This window comes from Plecotus auritus (genome assembly GCF_963455305.1).
Source record: "Plecotus auritus genome assembly, chromosome: 8".
Lineage (NCBI taxonomy): Eukaryota > Metazoa > Chordata > Mammalia > Chiroptera > Vespertilionidae > Plecotus > Plecotus auritus.
Window position 1 is genome coordinate 31509571 of NC_137782.1, and position 24026 is coordinate 31533596.

Sequence of the window (24026 nt, forward strand, 5' to 3'; positions counted from 1 at the left end):
GAGTGATGATCTTTGAGACAGAGAACGATGGGATTATCTTTGAGAAGGGCGTCCGCCCTGCCCCAGGTGATGTGGTTCCTGAATACAATCTCTTTCCTTTTGCATCAGCACCTGCCTCATGAGTTTGGCTTTCATTGCCGCAGGTAACCAAACCTAAGGTTTTTTGGTTCGGTTATAAAACCATTTAGTTTAGGGCTTCCGTTATCATTAGCATTGCTGTATTCACAAATGACAGCAACATTTTCTCTCTAGCCTTAATTCATGCTAAATTTCAGAAAATATCAAATGACAGACAGAGAAGACCAAGACATCTGAGCTATGGTACATGCCCACAACCAACAGCATAGGCAGAAAACTGGTTCTAGCTCATCTGGAAACCCAGAAGAGTCCACCTTGCTTTATCCTATGTGCAATCAAATAGCAGAACACAGTGTTTCCTCCAGGTGGAAACAAAGCATATCCAGTAAACAAATCTTGTTCATATAGAGGAGCAGGGAAGAATCACTCTGTTTTTCTGGAATGCAACATTTTATAGACAAGAAATCTATACTTCAAGTTCTCAAGGTGGAAAGAAAGGTGAGCTTTCTCATCAGAATTGGCATTCCATGAAGGGCATATTGTCCATCTGCTGTAGAAAACACACTGGTAGATACATTAAAACCCACTTATAAATGGAGAGCCTCTAAGCCTCATTACACAGCTATTAATAGGAAGTAAAATATCCTTTATTTACTCGGTACTCTTACACAACAAAGTATGGGGAAGAGAATATACTCATTCAATATTAGATCACCCTCTAGCATCATCAAAGAGCAGAGAAGCTATGCCCTTTCCCAATGGTGCCTGACCATAAAGAACAGACCAGCTACAACAAACTCAGAATGAGTGTCTCAATGTAACAAGTGAGCCTGGCTCCCTCTGGTGCTTGAGAGGATCAGAGGAAAGCAGTGTAAAGGGGGCTGCTGGCTAGATCAGAGCAAGCCACCTTCAGCTCAGAGGCCTTCCCCAGGGGACAGAATAAGTGGGAAACATCCAGACCCTCTGAGGATGATCTCACCTTTGGACACATGGAAACTCCTGTTACATAAGAAAATGGCTCTGGCATTAAGAGAGATGATACTCTCTTGGTCTAACTCCCCAAGATGATACACCTCTCTTGGTCTACCTCCCCAAGAAATGGCCACACAATGAGTGGGGATAATGTGATTGTACAGACCAGCGGTCGCCAACCTTTCAGACCTCACGGACCACCAGTTGGCGACCGCTGGCATAGCCTACTCTCTTCATGTATATTATTTCACTTAAATACTCAAAGAATCCTGATATGGCAGAGAGTATTCCCATTTCACAGACAGAGAAACTAAGCCTTAAAGAGGTCCAATCACTTCTGTAAGCTGAAACTTGAATCCAAGTCAACCTGAAGCCACAGCCATGGTCATCTTGCCTTTTGTCATTCTATCTCCTAGCTCTCCAGTCTTCTTAAAAAAGAGCACGTTGTAAATAGTCTCCCATTTTAGCTTTAAGGACACAACAAGTTCTATTTATATCTCAACAAAGGAACTAATAATTTGCCAAGAGGATCTTTAGATCCCTCTGTTAAGGCACTCTTGTGGCTGCCTGGGCAACACTGAACCATTTATAGATGTAACTGCTTCACCTGGCTTCTAAGCAAAATTAAATATTCACATTTATTTTAAAAATGTTATAAATATCTAGAAATAGGCTTTTAAAACTAGCAAAGAATATTGATGTGAAAGGGAGGAAGGAAAGGAAAAGGAAGGGGTTCAATATAATGGGAGGACCACAGTGGAAGGACCCTGAAATGAAGGAGAAGCCCCTGTGAAGTGCCATAGGGCAGAGGGCCAAAGGCTGTGTCTGCTTGCTTTTCACACAGAACTCTTGAATCCAGTCAAGGTACCCCACACAGTCCTAAGAGTCTCTCCATAGCTTATCATACATGTGTTTGCTGTTACTCAAGTCTAGAGAAAACAAAACAAGAAAATGCCTTTACATTGCTCTTCTCCTTCTAAGACTCCTCCCCCTGCCCCCTGCCCCCTCCCCCCGGCTTAAGACTCGCTGACCTACATCAAGAGCTTAGTACTAGCAACTATTCTGTTCTAATTGTTTCACGTGGACCATCCCACCTAATCCTCACAATACCCATTTTTATGACCCATTGTGCATAAGACCACAGAGGTGCCCGACTGACTGTTGGGTAGAGCCAGGATCCCAATCCAGCAGCCTGGCTCAAAGCAGGCAGGACAGTCACTTCGGGACCCCCTTCCCTGCAACCAGGCAAGCTGCATTACGCCAACAACAGTGTTAATGACTGCAAATACTATTGCACAAAGCATCACCAGAGGAAACACGGACCAAATACCAAGAAAGCGCACACCTATCTTTAAATTGTCTTCTGAAGGTATAGAGATGGGACTCCAAGAACACTCTAAGAAAAGGCAAACTGATGCAACAGAAGAACTTGAGGAAAACTACTGCACTATTAGACTCTTGGATTTAACAAGCATTATAAGTAGCAGGCTCAAAATTCACCAGGCACAGTCGTTTATTGAGCTTTCCCCAATGTAACAATATAGGAGGAATAGAGAAAAGTGTGTCTTTTTAAAAATCTCTTCCCATTTCACATTACAGTATCAATATTTATGCAGTCCACTTTTCATAACAAAAACGTTAAAGCTGTAAATAAAAACAAATATCAGAAAACCCCACAAATAGCATCAGTGCTGTAAACATTCCTCCAGGGCGTGCTACGCAAAACATTCTCTCACCCTCAACCCACTTCGCTGAGCCCAAGGGAAAAACAAGCCACTTTCCTCAGAGAAGGCCAGCAGGGTTTCACAGCTTCCTTCTCTCATTTTCCTCTTCATAAAAACCATGAGAAAAAAAAACACAATAAACCACAAACTATAATTTCACCTTTTCAAGTTCAAGAAATGCTCAGCCTTAGCCTTGGGGTTCATACATGTAAACACCTCACTTAAGTTGTTTTCCATCCAGTTTTTAATAGAAAAACACACGGTTAGAACTCTTTTGAAAGTCCAATATAATTTTTTCTATTTTATTATTTTAACACATGATTAATTATGAACTCTCCACATATCTTCCTTTGCTTATTTAAAATTCTTTTTAAATTGTTTAAAATTACTCTTTTAAAAAATCTACAAAACAGAAGGGAAGAATACTAAATCAATATTTTATTTCATGGAATCCAGTCAGTGCTTCTAAATAGCAAAAGTGTATTTCATCATATAGTGCCCCTGGCCATCTCTGAAAATAGAACACATTTTCCACTTTTAAACACACCATCTTCCTAACCTAAAAGAAAAAGCATTCTGTTTGTGAAAACGCAAATCTCTTTTCTTACCCCCGCAAAAACAACAACATCCTTCCCGTTTCCACATTACCCTACCTCCCAGCCATTTCAAAAACACCATCAAACTTAATGATGTCAAGGTGAGTAGGAGGGACTTACAGTTGAAGATGCCCGGAGGTGGATGCTCTGTCACCAGGAGACAGTTTTCTTCATCACTGTTGTCCCCACAGTCATTCTGTTGGTTACAGACCAGTGAACCAAGATACAAGCATTTACCGCTGGTGCAGGTGAATTTGCACTCTGAAAAAGTACAGTGAAAGCATGCAGTAATCAATGCAAGTGTGATACTCTTGAGTTATTTCTTTCTTCCCCATTTGCATTCCATGACCGTTTGGGAACTCAGTCTACCTGGAGATCCCAGGAAACCGAACGCAGAGAAGGGCTCTCCTAGTAAGGACCTTCCTTCTAGGAAATGCACAGGATAGTGCCCCAGAGGCACTCGAGGGCCTGCCATACATTACTCCCTGCACGTCTCTATCCCACAAAATGAGTAACACAGGGGCTTTCTTCCCATGACCTGCCAGCAAATGTCATAGTTATGAGGCTCTTATTTTCTTTGAAAAAGTCCGTGGCATTTTTCCATGCCTCCAGCGCTGAGGCTACAGCAGAATTTGGGCGCTCAGGCTTGGTAAAAGAAGGCACATACATTTTATTTTCAGCTTGTCACTAGATGATGTGAAGCTCTGAGCAAAATATTTAACCTCTTGCCCTAGCTGGTTTGGCTCAGTGGATAGAGCATTGGCCTGCAGACTGAAAGGTCCTGAGTTTAATTTTGGTCAAGGGCACATGCTCGGGTTGTGGGCTCAATCCCCAGTGTGGAGTATGCAAGAGGCAGCCGATCGATGATTCTCTGTGGTCATTGATGTTTCTGTCTCCCTCTCCCTCTTCCCTTCCTTTCTGAAATTAATAGAAGTATATTGGAAAAAAAAGAAAGAAAGAAATATATATTAAACCTCTCTGGTGTTCATTTATCTCTTGTCTAAGAAAAACCAGGTTTGATACCAGGTTTTATAGTATAAAACATGGGAAATAATATGTGCTCTCTGCTTCCTGAGAAGCATCTATGCCAAGGGACAAATTATAGGATGGAAACCAACCCAAATCCCTGCAGGCCACATTGAACATGGGCTCCCTGAACTCTGTACAAATCAATATCAATATTTGAAAATGGAATTTACCGTTAAAACTTTAAAATAAATTTGTAAACTTAACACATCACTATCAATGTAAGCAATTAAGGATACAGGAGATTACACAATTACATACATGTGGGCACATAAATGTCTATGTGTACCTTACAATAACTGTCTGTGAGCTTTTTCCTAGGAGCACCCACAGAAGCTGGCAGGAATTGCATAGTCCCAGCTCAGTGGACAGCCAGAAGGAAAAAAACGCAGGAAAAGTATCCCAAGACCCAACCCCCACCCCCCTGAGGCTGACTATCACAGCCTCTTAATTTCTCTTTGATTTTATCTGTCCTAGAATATGGGTGGCAGGCCTGGATCAAGTCCAAAGTCCTTTTGACTTTAAAATTCTGTTATTAAAATAAAAGCCTGGGCATCAACAGTCCAAGGCCTTCTCCAGCTATACGAAGGACACTTAGGGCTGCAAAGAGAATAACCCTTTACCTATTGGAAAGAGACAGAACTTAAATCCTCAAAAGCATTTATTTCTGTGACCCAGTATGAAACATTACAATTCTCCGTTTGTTCACATCCTCTTAAGAGTACAGAAAAAGACACCAACCACAGCCCCTGACCTAGCTTAGAGTAACATGTGAGCACAGCCTAAATGCACAAGTTCATTGCTAGCTGCACTGTACTGTGTGCTGAGTGCGGTCCAGGCCATGTGGTAGGAGCGCTGCTGAAACCAAACTCTCTCTTCCCATAAAGTGAAAAGATTAAAATCCAGCTGTTTGAAATCACATTTATGAAGTGACTTTTTTTTTAACTTAATGGGAAAAAAGGATGTCAAGAAAAGAATGTATCTTCCTTTCTAAAAGAAAGATTGGAGTTCCAATTAATACCAAATATAAAAAGGACGTCAAGCCAAAAACAGGTACTCCTGAAATTGAAATGTTGATTGGAAAAAAGGGAATATTAACCTAAACTGAATCAAACTCCAACTAGGAAAATTAACCATTGCTGTGGTTTGAAAGGATCTCAGGTTAGATTACCACACTCAAGTTCACGTGGTACTTTTAAACCAGCAGGGAAACGTAATGACATTTCCACACTTGACTCATTTCAACTTGTTCAAGAGAGATCCAGTCTAGAGTCACAAAATATTTTTAAGGAAATGAATTATGAGATTCGTTAATTCACATAATCAGTATTTTAGCCCCTTCTACATTATGTGCCAGGTAGTAAGTCATGAAAACACAAAGATGAAAGAACAAGTCCTCTTCAAAGGCCCTACAATATGAATTTTTTAAAAATGTGAGCAGTGACTGATATATTTGCTAACTCCTTCCAAGGACTAACTTCCCTTCTATATACCCTTCACATCCAGAGTGCTGCCCAGCAAGGAACAGGCACATGGTGAATCACATTTCTGTTGAATAAATGAATTATCTAATCCGAGCCTAATAAGAACCCTGTGAAATAATTAGGGTAGATATTCTTCTTCTCATCTTATAGATGAGAATATAAAGATGCAGAGATTAAGCCAGCCAGCGTGGCTCAGTGGTTGAGCATCTACCTATGAACCAGGAGGTCAGGGTCTGATTCCCGATAAGGACACATGCCCAGGTTTCGGGCTCAATCTCCAGTAGGGTGGGTGCAGGAGGCAGCCGATCAATGATTCTCTTTCACCATTGATGTTTCTATATCTCCTTTTCCCTTCCTTTCTGAAATCAATAAAAATATATTTTTTAAAAAGATCCAGAGATTAAGTAACCACCTATAACTAAACTGCTAATAAATGGCAAAATCCAGATGAGTGTCCAAATTCTCTGCCTCTTTTCTCGGGTTCTGCCCATAGTTTCCTCTCAGTGTCCAAACCTGCTTTCATAAATGTTTAAGATTCATCTGTAATGAGGATGCCCATTAATGTAACAAAGTTCTCAAAAGAGTTAGTTGTTGTAAGCAGGCTTACTATTAGTCAGGACACATTAACAAGGCGTATGCTACTGATTTGCTCAGAAAGCTCTTACTCCTTACCAGCCATGGGCAAACTACGGCCCGCGGGCCGGATCCAGCCTGTTCAGCTGTTCTATCCGGCCCGCGGAGCCGAAAGAGAGGAGGGTTCTCTTGCTCTCCCCTCCTCTCCTTTACTTTGAATTTATATTAGTTCACACAAACACTCCATCCATGCTTTTGTTCCGGCCCTCCGGTCCAGTTTAAGAACCCATTGTTGCCCTCGAGTCAAAAAGTTTGCCCACCCCTGCCTTAGACAATGGAAATATCAACATCAACCCACTGCATTTCAAATTCCTAAAATCTAAATCTTCTCAACCATGATCATTAACTGAATATCAAACTAAAGGTCTCTCTGTCACATTGCCCCTTGAATCAAAACTACTATATTGAAATTTTGAATCTATCGACTTCTTGATGTGATATAGAAAATACTGGAAAATTGCTATAAATTAAGTGTTGAAGATTAATACTAAAGCTAGAATAAAATTTCAGACCAGAGTGAAATGTCTGTCCAAGTTAATATGAGAGGTGTTGACAGAGGCAGGCTTCCTACTTGATCTGTCTCACCCTGCAAGGCCATCTCTACCACATGTTGCTATCCAAAAGCCCAGTACATTCAGCCAGTGCATTCAGACATGAGGGGATGGTCCTCTAATAACTAAATTATTGTGATATTTCAAACAAACTAAGAACCCTAGATGAGAGATCTAACTGGGTCTGCATATTGGAATCACCTGGGCATCTTTCAACACTACGGGTACCTAAGCTCCAGCCCAGGCCACTGGCTCTCCCTAAGCTGAGGTACAGCGTGGGCAGTGGGGATTTCTAGAGATCCTTAGAATGCCTCTGATGGGCAGCCAAGAAGGAGGACAACTGCCTAGAGAGAAGTACATAACTCACAGGAAGCCCTCTCGATAGCTAATAGTATTTTATTGGAATGCTTAGTTGGTATTTGCTAATTTACTAAAAACGAAAAAACAAAACAAAATAGAAACTAAGGTATAATCTCTTTTAAAAATATATATCTTTTTATTTATTTCAGAGAGGAAGGGAGAGGGAGAGACAGAAACATCAACGATGAGAGAGAATCATTGATCAGCTGCCCCTGCACACCCCACTCTGGAGATCGAGCCCACAACCCGGGCATGTGCCCTGACCGGGAATTGAACCGTGACCTCCTGGTTCATAGGTTGTCATTCAACCCCTGAGCCATGACAGCTGGGCTAAAGTATAATCTCTTAAAATGAGTGTTATTTTGATGATTCCTGGATATAAAACCTGGTTGCTACAGCTCTGTACTGTGAACGGGATACTTCAAAAACGTTGGGCCCTAACCTGTTTGGCTCAGTGGATAGAGCATCGGCCTGTGGACTGAAGGGTCCCAGGTTCGATTCCAGGCAAGGGCATGTACCTTGGTTGCAGGCACATCCCCGGTAGGGGGTGTGCAGGAGGCAGCTGATCGATGTTTCTCTCTCATTGGTGTTTCTAACTCTCTATCCCGCTCCCTTCCTCTCTGTAAAAAAATCAATAACATATATTTTTTAAAAACTTTGGGACCCCAAAACTACATTTGACACGCTAGAGACAGGAAACATCCTCAATGAAGTAAAACACAAGTCAGCAAAAGAAAATAGAAGAATAAAAAAATGTTTTCTTATTATATTTTGTCCATTATTGTGGAATTTGTTGATGAGTATTTCTGCCAAGCCAGAAGATGAAGGAAATCAAAGGTTGTTAAATACTAGAACATTTTGGCTGAAAATTCATGGCGATTTCAGATGTATGATATTGGAATGAAATGCAAAATGAACAACTCAGGTACCGGTTTTTCCTTCAAGAGCTATAGATTTTATTTTTTATATTGTAATATTTAAATAACTTTTTTTAAAGTCAGGACTTTCTAAATAAAGAAAATGGCATTTCTTTCTATCATGATTCTCTATGTGATATTCTATGAAAAAACAGAATCAACAATAGATTTACTCTTGGTAATAAAGAATTTTCTCCAAATTTTGGGTCTTCTTTAACTTCAGTGATAAATTTCAGCGACTTTGAATTGCTATAGATTCATAAAATTCACCAGCATAAAATTCTCAGCATTAGCTGAGAGGGCCCTAGAGACAGAGTGGTCCAACCTTTCATGTCAGGGATGAGGGAAGAGTCCAGAGGGAATTTCCTGACTTACCCAAAGCTGGAGAACAAATTCCCTGTAATGGATCATAAAACCCAAGACTTCTACTAAATTGGGAGAAAAAAAATCCTGTTGTCCTAAATGTCATTCTAATTATGTACAAACTATTATTAACCAGGTGGAGTATACTATGTGAGAGAGGGGAAAGGAAAAGAATGATTAAGAGTAAGAAAATCTGTCCTGCCTGGTGTGACTCAGGTGGTTGAAGAGCTGTCCTGGTCACCCAAAGGTCGTGGGTTGATTCCCGGTCAGGGCACATACCCAGGTGGTGGGTTCGATCCACGGTCAGCGAGCATATGGAAGACAACCAATGGATGTTTCTCTCTCTCCCCCCTGCCTCCCTTCCAATCTCTCTAAAATTAATAAAAACATATCCTCAGGTGAGGATTAAAAAAAAAAGAATAAGAGAATTTTCCAATATTTTGTTACCTTTAAAAAAAGCCATTTAATAGTCCTGAAGTCCCCCGCCCCCCCCCCCCAAAAAAAAGAATATCCTAAGGTGTTCTGTGAATTCAAAACTTTCATACAAAAAACTATGAAAACATTTTAAGGACAAATAGCTCAACAATTTGAATATTCTAAACCTAATCCTAGACAGGATTAAAAAATAAATGTTCAATGTTGACTTGCGGGAGAACAAATCTGCATCTGAGAGACCAGAGTTAATCCACTTGGTAGAATCAACATTTTATTAGATAAAAGGCATAAAAAGTGCTTGAAAGTCACTAAAAGAGTAGATCTTAAATGTTCTTCCCACAGAAAAAGAAATAGTAATTAGGTGGCATGATGCAGGTTATAGCTAACGTTATGGTGGTCATCATTGTACAATATATAAGTGTATCAAATTAACATGTACACCTTAAACTTACATGTTGTTATATGTCAATTATATCACAATAAAGAGTGTGTGGTGGGGGAGGGAGCCAACAAATAGTTGTTCTCAATTTTTCCTACACTCTTTTTAAAGCCTTAGTTTTCACAGATATGATCTCAGTCACAAAATAAAGACCTGTATAGAGTATCACATCACAACTGTAAAATCAGCCATTTTGTGAATTGGCAGACTAGTCTACCACAGCTATTTTTGTTAAAATTCATACAGCAACATCGACTCATTCAGTTCACACTTCTATCATTCACCAACCTCAAAATTGAGATCCTGGCTCCAACATTTCTGACATTAAAACCTAAAACCTACTCTCAGTAATGTACGTACATTGTGAATAACAAAGAAATTAAACTTAGCAATCAACAACCTGTAAGTAAAGAATTAATAGGTTTCTAAAATTAAGATGAATAACTTTACTATAACCAAGGTAAGTTTACATTTCTTAGTGTAGAGATAATATTTTCACTGATTTCTATATATACTGCTTACTCGCCTGCAAGATACAAGATTACCTATCATAAAAGTAAAGTTCAATAAAAATGGGAAACTGATTAAAACATAAAAATCATGAACCTACAAATGCAGGGGAGAGGCAGTGTTGTGGGGTGGGAGGACTGAGCAGAAAAGAAAGAGAACTCATGGACACAGACAACAATGTGGGGATTGTGGGGTGGGTGATGGAGAAAATAAAATAATAAAGTAATTACGAATAGGTTAAAAGAAAGAAAGAAATGCGGGGGAAAGGAGAAGACTTTGTGACTGAAGAGAGTTCTAATAACTCACTAAATGGAACTCCAAGCAAATGAGCTGCCAGGGAGACAAGGAACCCAGAGGTTTGGTGGTGGGCCCTCACTGGCCCATAGTTGTAGGCATTCCAATGAATCAGAAAGAGCCTTTCCTCTTGATTCTCAGAACTAAGAGGATCTGTCACTCTTTTTATCAAAGGGTGCAGTACAATAACATGAAGGCTATCTTGGATACCAATGTTATCAAAAAAGGAAAAGGGCTCCCCAGATACCTTCCATTTCAGCCTTCAGTGAGGTTGGAATACTGGAGTCATTTTCCTATAAAAGGAGCCAGAATTACAGTATCCAGAAAGTAGTGATTTAGCAAATTATGAAGATAAAGTTTTGAAAATCTTCAGAAATGGAAGATGAATCCTTAAAGCTATTCTTCTCAAATGTCAGCTTTGACAACATATGAATGGCATAAGGATGATATATGCACATTCTCCTACAGAATTTTTCAATATAAGAAATACACTTTGAGTAATCTGTAAGACTTAATATCTCACATACTATCAATATTGATCTCCTTAGAAATCTGAGGAGAGATCTGCAGAAGTTGTATGGGCTCCACCTAACGTCACACAGTGATCTGCATGGCATGCTGGGAGTCGCACTTGAAGACACTGCATCAGTAATGACGCTCTCCCATCACTCAAAGAGGAGATTGACTTTCCTGGTCATAAATTTGGAACAAAAGGGAATTTAATTTGAAGGTTTATATTCTGTATAATGAATTAAGTTATCCCACGAGCATTTAATCAAAGTCATATCTTAAGTAGTGCTATGAAATACTTGTCCTTCAGAAAGATGAATATGACATGATAAAAGGATATTTTCCCATTTAATAAGATTAACATAGAAGAGCTTCCCATTGAAGATAGTAATAAAAAAATTTAAAACTCAATCCATTTTATGACATGGCTTATCGCTCCCATTGTGGTGCTGATTTGGGTTCTGAAAAGATTTTAATATGTCTGAAATTCTCTGAGAACCATAAGTGAAAAAGTCCAAGGTACTTTTAGACTTTAGACTTCAAGTGCTAAAACTACTCTTTATATACTACGCTGTGGTAAAAAAGGAAGAGTTCTTACCATTTGCAACAACATTGATGGAGATGGAGAGCATTATGCTAAGTGAAATAAGCCAGGCAGAGAAAGATAAATATCACATGATCTCACTCATTTGTGGAATATAATGAACAACATAAACTGATGAACAAAAATAGATCCAGAGACAGAGAAACATCAATCAGAACGTCAAACCTCAGGGAAGGTAGGGGACAATGGGGGTAAGGGGGAGAGATCAACCAAAGGACTTACATGCATGCATATAAGCCTAATCAATAGACACAGACAACAGGGGGGTGGGGGCATGAATGGGAGGTGGGGGGTAATGGGGGAATAAGGACACATATGTAATACCTTAATCAATAAAGAAATTTAAATAAATAAATAAATAAACTGCCCAACTTTCATCAAAACACCATCAGGCATTTTAAAATTCAGTAAAGTCCTTTCGGGCTTGAATTAGAAAAATAGCACTGTTTCTTTACTATGTTTAAAGCCAATGAATGAATAACTTTGAGGCCAAAAACTAATACACGCAGACATTTTTAAAATGTGTGTGTATGAAAGGTCTAAGGTCAATGGGTTTATACAAAGGAAAAGAAACACCCATGTAACAAGCACATTGGTCAAGATACAGAAAGACACACAGAGAGGTGGGGGGATGTCTCCTGGGGTGTTCTAGCTTTCATTTTAACAGAACGCCACTCCCTGCTATGGGAAAGCAAGACTGAGGGGCCAGGCATCCAGTCGTGAAGGGCCTTGTATGCCTTGCTGAGGACTGTTAATTGCTCTCCATTTATAGGTTCTAAACAAATGTATTTGAATGCAATGGTAACCGGACAGTATCGAGCATTTAATATGCATTCATCAAGACTACTCCGTGAGCTGGCTCCACTGAGTAAGCAGCATAAATCACAAAACTCAATGAGAGTTTTAAGTTATCTACTAACAGATATCCTCTCCATGAGCAGCTGAGGTAAAGAGGTTATGAGGTCCATAAATGGATGCACTGGTGTTTTACAGCACAAAACTGGGCCCCAAAGTGGGCACCAAAGGGGTGAAAAGATGACTTTTTTTAAAAAACTTTTAATTTTGACCTTACCTCTTAACTATTCTTTCAATTTTGTTTTCGTGTACATCTGGATTATTTTTCAGATATATTTCCCACTACAAAAATGTTCCATTTAATTCTATCTACTTGGCTGCTAAAGTCTTCATCAATGTAGTTACCCAGGCCTCATCTTACTAGACTGCTTACGACACAACATTCATTCAATCTTTGTTAAATAAACCAATGAATAGAAGTAAAATCTTGTTGGGTAGTTCTTATAGGAACCACTATTAACTACTAATATGCTTTGAGCAAAGAACTTTTTCTCTAACTGAACAAATAGCCTCACGAGGTAAACTAGAAACAGAAAGAAAACTCAAATATATTACTAGCAAATTACATATAAGATTTTTAAGACAAATAACTAGTTAAAATTATTAGCCAAAATCGTTTTTTTAATTACCTGTGGCCTTCATGTATGAAATCATTCTCTCCCTAGTCTTCAATGTCATAAATATTTAGGCTTTTCCATCTGTCCCTCCCACTCATTTGGCCTAATTCCTAAATCACAATGATCTCTCTCAGTGCAGCCACCATGTGTTTTAGAGAGAAACCCCACTGTCTGGCTAAAGCATTGGACTGTTTATTCTGGGAACAGCCAGCTCCTTCCCTCACAGCTTCAAGCACCCTGAGAACTGGGTATGGACACTGAGTTCTCCACCTGTCTTATATTTTAATTAGAGGCCCGGTGCACGAAATTTAACTAGAGGCCCAGCCTGCACCCTCTCCAATCTGGGACCCCTCGAGGGATGTCCAACTGCCCATTTAGGCCCGATCCTGGTAGGGGCGTCCGAATGCCCGGTTAGGCCCGGATAGTCAGACATCCCTCTCACAATCCAGGACTGCTGGCTCCCAACTGCTCGCCTGCCTGCCTTCCTGATTGCCCCTAACTGCTTCTGCCTGCCAGCCTGATCACCCCCTAACCACTCGCCTGCCAGCCTGATTGCCCCTAACTGCCCTCCCCTGCAGGCCTGGTCACCCCTAACTACCCTCCCCTGCAGACCTGGTCACCCTAACTGCCCTCCCCTGCAGGCCTGGGTCCCCCGCAACTGCCCTTCCCTGCCAGCCTGGTCGCCCCCAACTTCTCTCCTCTGCCAGCCTGGTCACCCCTAACTGCCCTCCCCTGCAGGCTTGATTGCCCCCAACTGCCCTCCCTTGCAGGCCTGGTCCCTCCCAACTCCCCTCCACTGCTGGCCATCTTGTGGTGGCCATCTTGTGTCCACATGGGGGCAGCTATCTTTGACCACATGGGGCAGCCATCTTGTGTGTTGGAGTGATGGTCAATTTGCATATTACTCTTTTATTAGATAGGATAGAGGCCTGGTGCACGGGTGGGGGCCAGCTGGTTTGCCCTGAAGGGTGTCCCGGATCAAGGTGGGGGTTCCCTTGGGGCGTGGGGCGGCCTGGGCAAGGGGCCTGTGGTGGTTTGCAGGCCAGCCACACACTCCCGGCGACCCAAGCGGAGGCCCTGGTATCTGGGATTTATGTATCTTCTATAATTGAAACTTTGTAGCCTTGAGTGGAGGCCTGGGCCACCCAGGGTGTGCGGAAAGCTTGGCTTCCTCCATTGCCGGGGAAACCCAAGCCTCCTGCTCGCTCGGTGGCCGCAGCCATCTTGGTTGGGTTAATTTGCATACTCGCTCCTGATTGACTGGTGGGCATGGCTTGTAGGTGTAGCAGAGTGATGGTTAATTTGCATATTACTATTTTATTAGATAGAATGTCTGCAAACAAGCCTGGGAGCCAGGTAGTAAGGCAAGTATTTACTGATTCATGCTGTTGCTGACCCAGTCTTGTCCTCAAATTGATCACAGCTAGTTATTTTTTCCTATTTGGAGAAAAACTGCCTCAGTGTTTTTGGCGTGTGAGTGTGTGTGTGTGTGTGTGTGTTTTGTTGTTGTTTTGTTTTTTGTGGGTTTTTTTTGTTAATCCTCACTCAAGGATATTTTTCCATTGATCTTATAGAGAGAGTGGAACAGAGAGGGAAAGAGAGAGAGAAACATCGATGTGAAAGAAACACATCTCTGGTTGCCTCCTGCATGTGCCCGACCAGAGCCCAGGCCAGGAGGAGCCTGCAACCAAGGTATGTGCCCTTGACAAGAATTGAACCTGGGACCCTTTGGTCACCAGGCTGACAAAACCTATTCACTGAGCAAAACCGGCTAGGGCCTGCCTAAGTTTCTTGCCTTGAGCCTTCCATGGCTGCCTGCTTGGGAGTCTCCACTGTCACAGACACTCTATAAAATGTCCCTTATGAAAAGGTTTACCTTCTGCGACTTCTACAAAAATCAAACCTCAAAGTGTGACAGGGAGCCAGCTACATAAACTCCTGTGTTCCCTGTCTCCTTTAGCCAACCACATGGAAATTTTGAGATCGTATCTTTATGCTTTTTTAATGGATATTAGGATGTTCTACTGTAAGGCGAATGTTCCTTGCCCCAAACAAGGAAGGATCGCTACCTATTCTTTTGTCTTACTTCTCCATTGGTTTTTTAGAAACCCTTCTTTGCACCCTCCAATAAGCTTCCCACTTTAAGCCCTATTCAGCCCTACTGTCATCCAGAATAAGCTGATGGTCTCACCATTCACACCTTGAACATGGTGCCACATCCAGACAAGTCTCAAAGCTCCCTCACAACACAGATGGCCCTAGAGACACTAAGGGATGTTGGCAGACAGAGCTGTCTCTTCATCTCTTAGAGGCAGAGCTTCAGATACTTAAAATAATGGCGTTTGGTTTCCGCAACTAATCAAATTTGAGACCAGGAATCAATGTGGGCGAAAAGCCATTCACATGTATTCCTTACAATGCTATACGCTAGAAGGAGGAAAGATAGAGAGGCCTTGTTGGTTATCAGCAGGAGGTTCTCACTGATCTAGGACCAATCCTGCTTTGGGCAGGAGAGATGTAGGACCCTCTAGCCCTGCATTCCACTTCCATCCATGGTCACTGCTTTGTTAGAGAAAATGACATATTTCTGAAACTTAGACCAGGTTAGAATCTCAAGTTCCACAAGGACAAAATTTTTTTTTTTTTTGCCCTAAACATGCTCATTTAGGTCTTCATGAAAAATAGTACCCTGGGCTAATTAAGAATTTCCTGAATTCCTTTGCCTACCTAGCCAATAACCAAAAAGAACCTTAATTTGATTATAAGCAGGACCAGGGTCTTAAAACCATCCTCCTCAATGGAACACGAGCTGATAACATTTTTATCTTCTGAAATTAACAATTCCTCTTTCTGCTCAATTCTTCCAAGAGGGTACCCCCAGTTGGGAGCTTGCTCCATGTGTGGTATGACCTGATGACCCAGCACCACCCTGATGGCATAGTGGTCATCGGGGGACAAATGACCACTATGGAAAACTCACGTTTGTCTGTACCCAAGTCTTCAGTGCTGAAGCTAACCCCCTTTTATTTTGTTCTGTCATTAGTGGAGATAGAAGTAACTGGCCTAACTTAAATAACCATCCTCGAACATGGTGCTGAGGTTACTCTTTAGCTTTCTCATCTCCAAATTCTAACTTGTTATATTTATCCACAGTACTGAAGGAGTAAATACACTAAATGGACATGGAGTTGAGTTCTTATTCTATTTCATAGCCAAAAGGGGAGGTTTTTTCAGTACTATTTCTGTAGACAAGTTTCTAAAACAACAATAATAATTAAAATAGAGACAAATGACATAGAATCTGAGTCCTAAAACACACACTAAAACCAAATTCATAAAAAATACAAACCAAAGTCATTTTTCTTTATATTCAAATATAACAAAGCACCCTATTTAAAATGTAACCCTCCATAGCCATGTCCAAGACTCCCTATTTACATTCCTTGCTTACTTATTTCTATAGCACTTTGTTTTGTTTACTGTCTCCTATCACTGGATTGTAAGTTCACCTAAATGTCCAGAATTTTTACAGTATTGTTTCTTTCCTGAGGACTAGAACAATATCTGGCATGTAACAGGTTCTCAAAAAGTATTTGCTGAATGAAGCAAAGTTTATTCTGTAAATTGTTATTTCTAAATCACACGCAAATACCATGCTTGAAATCCTTCAACAGATTTCCATCACCTTCAGAATATAGTCCATGTTAGGTAGGCATATTAAGATTCTTCCTCCTAATGTGGTCCTGACCATCTTCCCCACCTTATTTCCCAACTCCTCTATATATCATGCTGGAAGCCTTACACACCAAAACATTCTCAAGCACACATGACTTCCCTCATTGTGCCTTGATGCACACTATTTCTCCTGTCTGCAGTGACTTGCCCCCTCCTTACTTGACAAATGCCTACTGACCTTTCTGCATAAAAAAAAAGTGTCATGTCTGTGAAGCCTTCCCCATCCTTTCCATTCCCATCCACAATTAAATATTGCTGCTTCTATGTTCCCATGGCAACCTGTGCATCTCTCCAGTACAGCACTTGTCACGTTGCTGTCATTATTTGTCTGTCTCACCCACCGGTGAGATCTCTTGAGCTCAGAACACACAACAGATTTGTATGCCCAGTGTCTAGTATAGCAGGTGATTAATAATTGCTTCCACTGAAATTGAATCAAAAACATTGGGAAGAGGGGAAGAGAGAAGTGCAGTTTGGGGTTCAGTTTTTTCTTCTACTTGCAAATGAAGTCTGCTTCATTTGCTTTCACCACACACTATCTACACAGATATACAAGCTAGAGAGAAAGATGTAAAAAGAACAGTACATGCTTCACTATACTGGTTCTAGGTTGAGCCAGAAGGGCCCATTTGCCTTTGTTAATTCAAACTATTAAGGCTGAGTAAGTCATACAAACTAGTCTCTATTACATGTCCAAATTAGGAAGCAGTAAACACTAGAAGGTAATTACGTGTAGGTATTTGTCACACAAAGAAAATTATACAAAGAAGTTATAAAATGCCGATGATCACAGGCTTCCTATGAGACAAAGGACACATGAGAGGGAACCACATGCACAGGACTTTCTACAGCTCTTCATGTCCACATTGGAAACAGCCACCAAGAACTCCTGTAGATAAATGCGTGTGGGTCAGCAAAAAGAAATGCAGACAGAGAAGTGCATGTGAATACTCATGGACACAGCCTCTCAGATCATAGAAGCAGGTGAGTCAGAGCTGAATGGGAAATGTAGTAAATAAGGCTTTTCCTAAGTCTCCTTCAAATCAGAAACTTGTTTCCACAAATGCCAAAAACTGCCAGAGTTCTAGACCAATGGTGACTCACTATGCTTACACCAATATCAATGACATTATTAAAAAGGCTTCTGGACACCAATAGCATTATAGGCATTTGCTTATCAATCCTGAATAGTAGGTTAAATTATGCCGAGCCAGTGAAAACTGCTGAGATCAACCAGGGGGTTTGCTCAACTCCCTAGGCTGCTACTAATAACTCCAGAGCCACACTCTTTCTCCAGAGTAATCTTTTAACTTCCGGTTAGTGGAGGTCATGTTCCCAAGGTTGGGCTGCAAGCACCTGCACCCACAGTCTTGCACAAGCCAATCAAAAGAGAAATCTGAACCTGTTATAACTAGGACAGTTGTACCTACAACATACTCTTCTGGTGCGTGGCTTGTGGAGACAGGAAAAGCGGGGGAAAATAGATATATTCTTGGTGACAAATCAGCAAGCATAGTTTTTTCTTTTTTTATTGTTGTTTTTAACAAACACATTTGCAGCATTATGTAATGTCTCTCTTTATTTGCAAGTGGCAATTAGTAAGGACGTACTAGGCTAGAGAAACAGAACATTGCTTTGGATTTTAGAACTTGAAGGCCTGAGCTCTTTTTCTAACTGTGGTTCTCCCCTCACCATCCGTGGTATGAGCCCCACGGGACCAGTGTGCTGAAGTACTTTTCCATAATAAGGAATGGTCAATGAATAAAGGAACGATGAAATAATGGAATGAATTAAGGAAACACACGTTGGCAAAAAGTTGCTATTAATTTAGTGATACATAGTGATGGATGAGGAATGTGCTCATCACAACAGAAATTAAATGTATTCAGTCTACAATGAGCTTCAAAAGTAGGGGTCAGCCATTCTGTTGGAACCCATTGGTTACCTTATTGCCTGGACGCTCGATCAGAGATGTTTTAAGCCCTTAGCATGTGTGGAGGCCACCAGGCTGGGAGCAATATGCACAGCCTGATGCTGCCGCTGCGGTGTGAGCTTCTCCGTGCCCACAGCCTCCAGCCCCTGCCCACCAGCAGGCTTGCTCTACTGGGCTCTGCAGAATGCGCTTTGCCTGCAGCTGACCCAGCTCACGTAAATATCGGCATTTCTGCTTGCCCTATAGTACCCAAGCTATCTTCATTCTATAAACCAGGGAATTCTATAAATCAGGAAAACCCCGGGACAGATGGGGGTCTATAAAACCACAGGGAGGCAGTGATGAGAAGCAGATGGCAGCCGGGTGCCTCACCTTCTTCTGCAAAGGAAAGCGCTCCATCCGCGGTGACAGGAGGCCTAGAAGAGACTGGCAGAACCCTAAAGACTCCCGTGCTGGAAGGAGGCTTGGGCGGGCTGGAATGGACACAGGCTTTCTCAAGCAGGCAGCGCTCTGCCCTGGGCACAAAGGCCTGCACTGGTTTCTCCTTAGTCTTGTACACGTTACAGCTCCCTGTTCTTCAACTTCCCCTTCAGACTAACCAACTATGCTGAGTGAAATAAGTCAGACAGAGAAAGAAGAATGCCATATGATTTCACTTTATGTGGAATCTGAAGAACAAATAAACGAACAAGCAGAACAGACACATAGACTCAAAGAACAGAGTGATGGTTGCCGGGGCGGTGGGGGGGCGGGGGGCGGAGGGGAGAGGGGATGGGCGAAAAAGGTGAAGAAATTAAGAAGAACGACTTGGTAGTTACAAACAGTCACAGAGCTGGAGAGTAAGCATAGAGAATTAAGCCAATAATATTGTAATAACTATGTGTCGTGCCAGGTGGGTGCTGGAAACATCAGGGAAAACACTTTGTAAAGTACATGATTGGTACCACTACGCTGTATCGCTGAAACTATTACAAAGTAATAGTGGAATGCCAACTGTAATTGAAAACTAAAATTAAAAAAAAAACAACTGTCACCTTCTCAATCTTACTCTCACCAAATATCAGATGCCCTTAACTTTTCTTCCTTTATCCCCATTGTTATTTATTCAATCATTTAGTATTCAGTCAATAACTATTATATGCCAGGTGCTGTATTAGTCTTTTGCACATTAATTTAGATGAGGAAGCTGAGGCTCAGAAAGTTTCAATGAACGGTGCGTCACCTGGGGAAGAGCCAGAAAATGATTCTTTGCATGCTCCCTCTCCGCTACTCGGACACTGAGCACCTTGGCCCACACCAAGCTATGGTGTAGGCGGGAGGTGGAGGGACAGGAAGGAGAACCTTCTGTGGAGACGGTGGTGAGAGCAGCAGTCCCTGCAGACTGGAGGAGAGGGGTGCAAAGTCCAGATCTGCTTCTTAAATTCTACACACCTTTCCTGCCTACCCCCAAGACATAAGCTCTGGAAACAAGTGTCAAGATGTACATAAGTAGCCCTGACCCGTTTGGCTCAGTGGATAGAGCGTCGGCCTGCAGACTGAGGGGTCCCAGGTTCGATTCCGGTCAAGGGCATGTGCCTTGGTTGCGGGCACATCCCTGGTGGGGGGTGTGCAGGAAGCAGCTGATTGATGTTTCTCTCTCATTGATGTTTCTAACTCTCTCTCCCTCTCCCTTCCTCTCTGTAAAAAATCAATAAAATATATATTTTTTTAAAAAGATGTACGTAAGTATCTTCACACATGTGTTTAGAAACATGTGTCCACAAACACCCACTCCACACAGCAAGGGCCTCAAAGGCAACTTGAACATTCCATCCTGCACAGCAATCCCCTCTACAGAGGCATTGAAGAGTGTTTGGCCAGGCCGGTGTGGCTCAGTGGTTGAGTGTCAACCCATGTACCAGGAAATCACAGTTCAATTCCCAGTCAGGGCATATGCCCTGGGTTGTGGGCTAGATCTCCAGTGGGAGGGTGTGCAGGAGGCAGCTAATCAATGATTCTCCCTCATCACTGATGTTTCTCTCCCCTCTCCCTTCTTCTCTGAAATCAATAAAAATGTTTTTTTTTTAAAAAGAGTTAGTCTAGGGTACTAAATGAAGGAAGATGTTCTGAGGAAGGCTACTTAAGGAAACTGCTGCATCCCATCACTGAATCTGGCCAGCTGCTTGGATGAGAACATCCTGCTAACTTAAGTCTCCTCCAGGCTGCACTAGGTCCCTTTGGACACTTGGACATATAGGAAGGAAGTACCTTCAGCACCAGTGAACATAGCTAATATCTTCTATGGTGTCCAGACCGTTCTACAGTGAGTTCTCCAGAGCCAGCCACTACCCTCTACACAGCTTAGGAAGCATGAATCAGGGCTGACCAGGGACCACTGTGCTCTATGAGCCATGCAGGGGAGGTCCCCACTTGGACTCCAAACCCTGAGCATGTTTCACCGGCACATCTTTAGCAGAACAAACGTTGGAGCTAAAATATGCTTTCATAAAGTTTATCTTCAATGAAGACCTGGGTCCTTTACTTTTGTGAAGAATTTAAGATGTCAAAAAGACATTCTGTATTCTGCTAGGCTGTGTCCCAAGAACCCCATTCTTTGAAAAAGGTTCTCCGTATGGCAGATGTCACTTTCCCATTATAAATCACCAAGTGCTAGCTAATTAACAAGGGACAAACAGGTGTTTCTTCCCTCGAAGGTGCACACAGAATGATACAGAGATTCTGTCCTCATTCATTGTACTCAGACACATAATTTACACAGGCCTTTCAACCACCCAGTCAGGTCTGCATATATGAGGCTTGTGTGGACATATGGACAGGAGTACATTCCAGGCTTCTAACAGCTGAGAACACAGTCAGGGCTGGAAGAAATCTTTAGAAATAATGGAAGTCTCTCATTTTAGAGATGAGAGGAGTTTACAACATGGTGGGACTACAATTAGACTGCCTAGGTCCAAATCTGGTATGATCACTGTGTGATCTTAGGCAAGTTACTTAACCTTTCTGGATCACAGTTTGCATGGTTGTAGAATATACATAACAGTATCTATCTCATGAGGACATTTTAAGACTAAATTTATAATTGGTGTAGAGAACTTCAAAGAGTTACATAATAGTAGATCTGAAATTAAGTTTGGGCTAAACCATGATTCAATACTTTGGCTTAATGACTTCCAAGCTCATTGCTTTCCTACTTGAATCATCACTTATATTGCACAATATGTAGTAAAATGACACAAAGATTGAACATCATAGAACATACAGCTGTGTTATATATGTCTATATACACAGGTCCTTGTCTCAAAACTTACGTGGCTTTCCAAATGCCATTATATTTTCCCCCACACAAATGCAGCAAAGTACAGCTGAAAAATTTAAGAGACACCTTTAGACTCTTAATGATTCCATTAGTATAGCCCTAAGATGGTTTATAAAGCTCATAAAATACATTCTAATTGAAGTATTTACTGCAAGTTGTTTTATTGTTGACAATATTACAGATGGCCCCCATTTCCCACCCTTCTTTACCCACCTCAACCCAGCCCCAACCCCCTCTCTCTGGCCTTCACCACACTGTTGTCTGTGTCCATGGACTATGCAGATATGTTCTTTGGCTAATCACTTCACTTTCTTCCATGGTGACAAAAGTATATGAAGAAGTTTTTTTTAAGTCATATAATTAAGCTACCAGTGAATTCAATAATAATTGTTCTCATTTATATTTTTATTTTTGTTTTGTGACCCAACTGTAGAGGCTAAAGGTGGCAGGGCTGAGCAGAAAGGCCCCTGACGGGGGCAGCCATGAGTGACTGGCTCTGGCCCGATAGCCCATGAATAGAAACTCCTGAAACCAAAATATTATCTGGCAAGCAGTCCCAGCAAATCATAGCCCAAAAGGTTTGTTCACTAGCTGCTATTCAAAACTTTGAACTTGTCACACCAAAGGTGATTTGAGTGTCTCAACCTGCAATGTACAAAAGTACAGGTTATATTCAGAAGTTGACCATATTAGATGTGAAGGCTGGCCACAGTGACAAAGGCCTGAAATAAAATAATAAAGACCCAGAACCTAGAGGAGATGAAGTGGGGGGCAGAGGAAACATGAAAAGAGCTCTAGGGCACTGATGAAAGATGCCATTTTAAGGGCCCCTTCGGCAGGAAGAATGGTCTGGGAAAGGCCCGGCTTGGGCCAAGTCTAATGGCATGAACCTCCACGTTCCAGCTGGAGAATCAGACAGGAATACTGTGAGTTGCTAGAACCAGATGAGGACCCCAATAAAGATGGCACTGAGCTGACCCTTAAAGGCTAGTGTCCAAACAGGGGTGGCAGTCCTGGCGTGGAGCCAGCGCCCAAGAAAAGTGGGGCACAAGGGAACCTGCTCACAGCACCCTGAGTGTCCCCCATGGCCAGGACCGGGTTGGGAGGCTGAAAGGGACGAGGTGGCGAAGAGGCTAGAGTGGAACTAGCCCATGAGGGTTTTGGTAATGAGCAGGTGCTCCAGGGCTCAGTGGGGGCACAGGCCCTTGAACATCCAGGAAGCCAAGCGCCTAGGACTATCGACACTTAAACAAAAGGTGAGCTGCAGAATTGGGGTAACCTTTCATTTCCAGGCCTCTCTTCCTCAATGACGAGCATTACCTACCAACACAGAACTGCAGCCCAGTAGTGTCAGAATGTGGCATGTTGTGAAGTGTATATTAAAGAAGCATGATAAAAGAAGACACAAAAAATTACCTATACATTAACTGAGCAAAAAGGAATCCTGCTAAATATATCAAACCCTTAAACTATTTGCAAATACAGAGATGTTTAGGCCACCACACCAAAGCACAAAAAAACTGTCTGGTTTTCTTCAGCACCTTACTTTTGGATTGAACTTTGGTAAAAAGCTTATAAATTATGGCAGATAAACCTGAGAGAGAAGGAATCCATTTATATAAATACACTTTGTAAAATGTTTTTTCTAGTTGCCTGATAGCCCTTTTTCTAGGTCTACACCTGCCACACTGAGATGTGAACTATGAAATCCCAAGCTACAAGCCATTCCTCATTAGACTGATCTGTCCTCCTTTTTCCAATGTAGCCAATGATTTCAGAGGCAGTGTGCACCGTGGGTAAGAGTGAACACTGCTGCCAGAGCGTCTGGATTTAAAGCTTGGCTCCACCACCTATTGGCTGTGCAACCCTGGGCAAGGCACTAACCTCTCTGTGCTTCAATTCCCTTCTCTATAAATAGGAGACAAAAAGAGTACCTCTCTCATAAGGTTGCTATGAGAATTAACTCAAATAACATAAATGAAAGCAACAAGAACAGTGTGTGACATAGAGAACACCCTATAAGTGTGCGCCGTAATTATTAATGACTAGAGGCCTGGTGTACGAAATTCGTGCA

General features: G+C 41.8%; 1 protein-coding gene across 8 annotated transcripts in view; it reads right to left on the bottom strand.

Annotated features, from left to right (window-relative positions):
- LDLRAD4 (low density lipoprotein receptor class A domain containing 4) overlaps positions 1-24026 on the bottom strand; it is a 348311-nt gene that overhangs the window by 169374 nt on the left and 154911 nt on the right. For 6 of the 8 annotated variants that reach the window (XM_080684400.1, XM_080684399.1, XM_080684395.1 and 3 more), the window contains one exon: positions 3491-3631. The exons of the other annotated variants lie outside the window; for them this stretch is intronic. In XM_080684400.1, coding sequence (XP_080540526.1) covers positions 3491-3631 — 141 coding nt within the window. The remainder of the gene's footprint in view (positions 1-3490; positions 3632-24026) is intronic. 8 annotated transcript variants of the gene reach the window in all.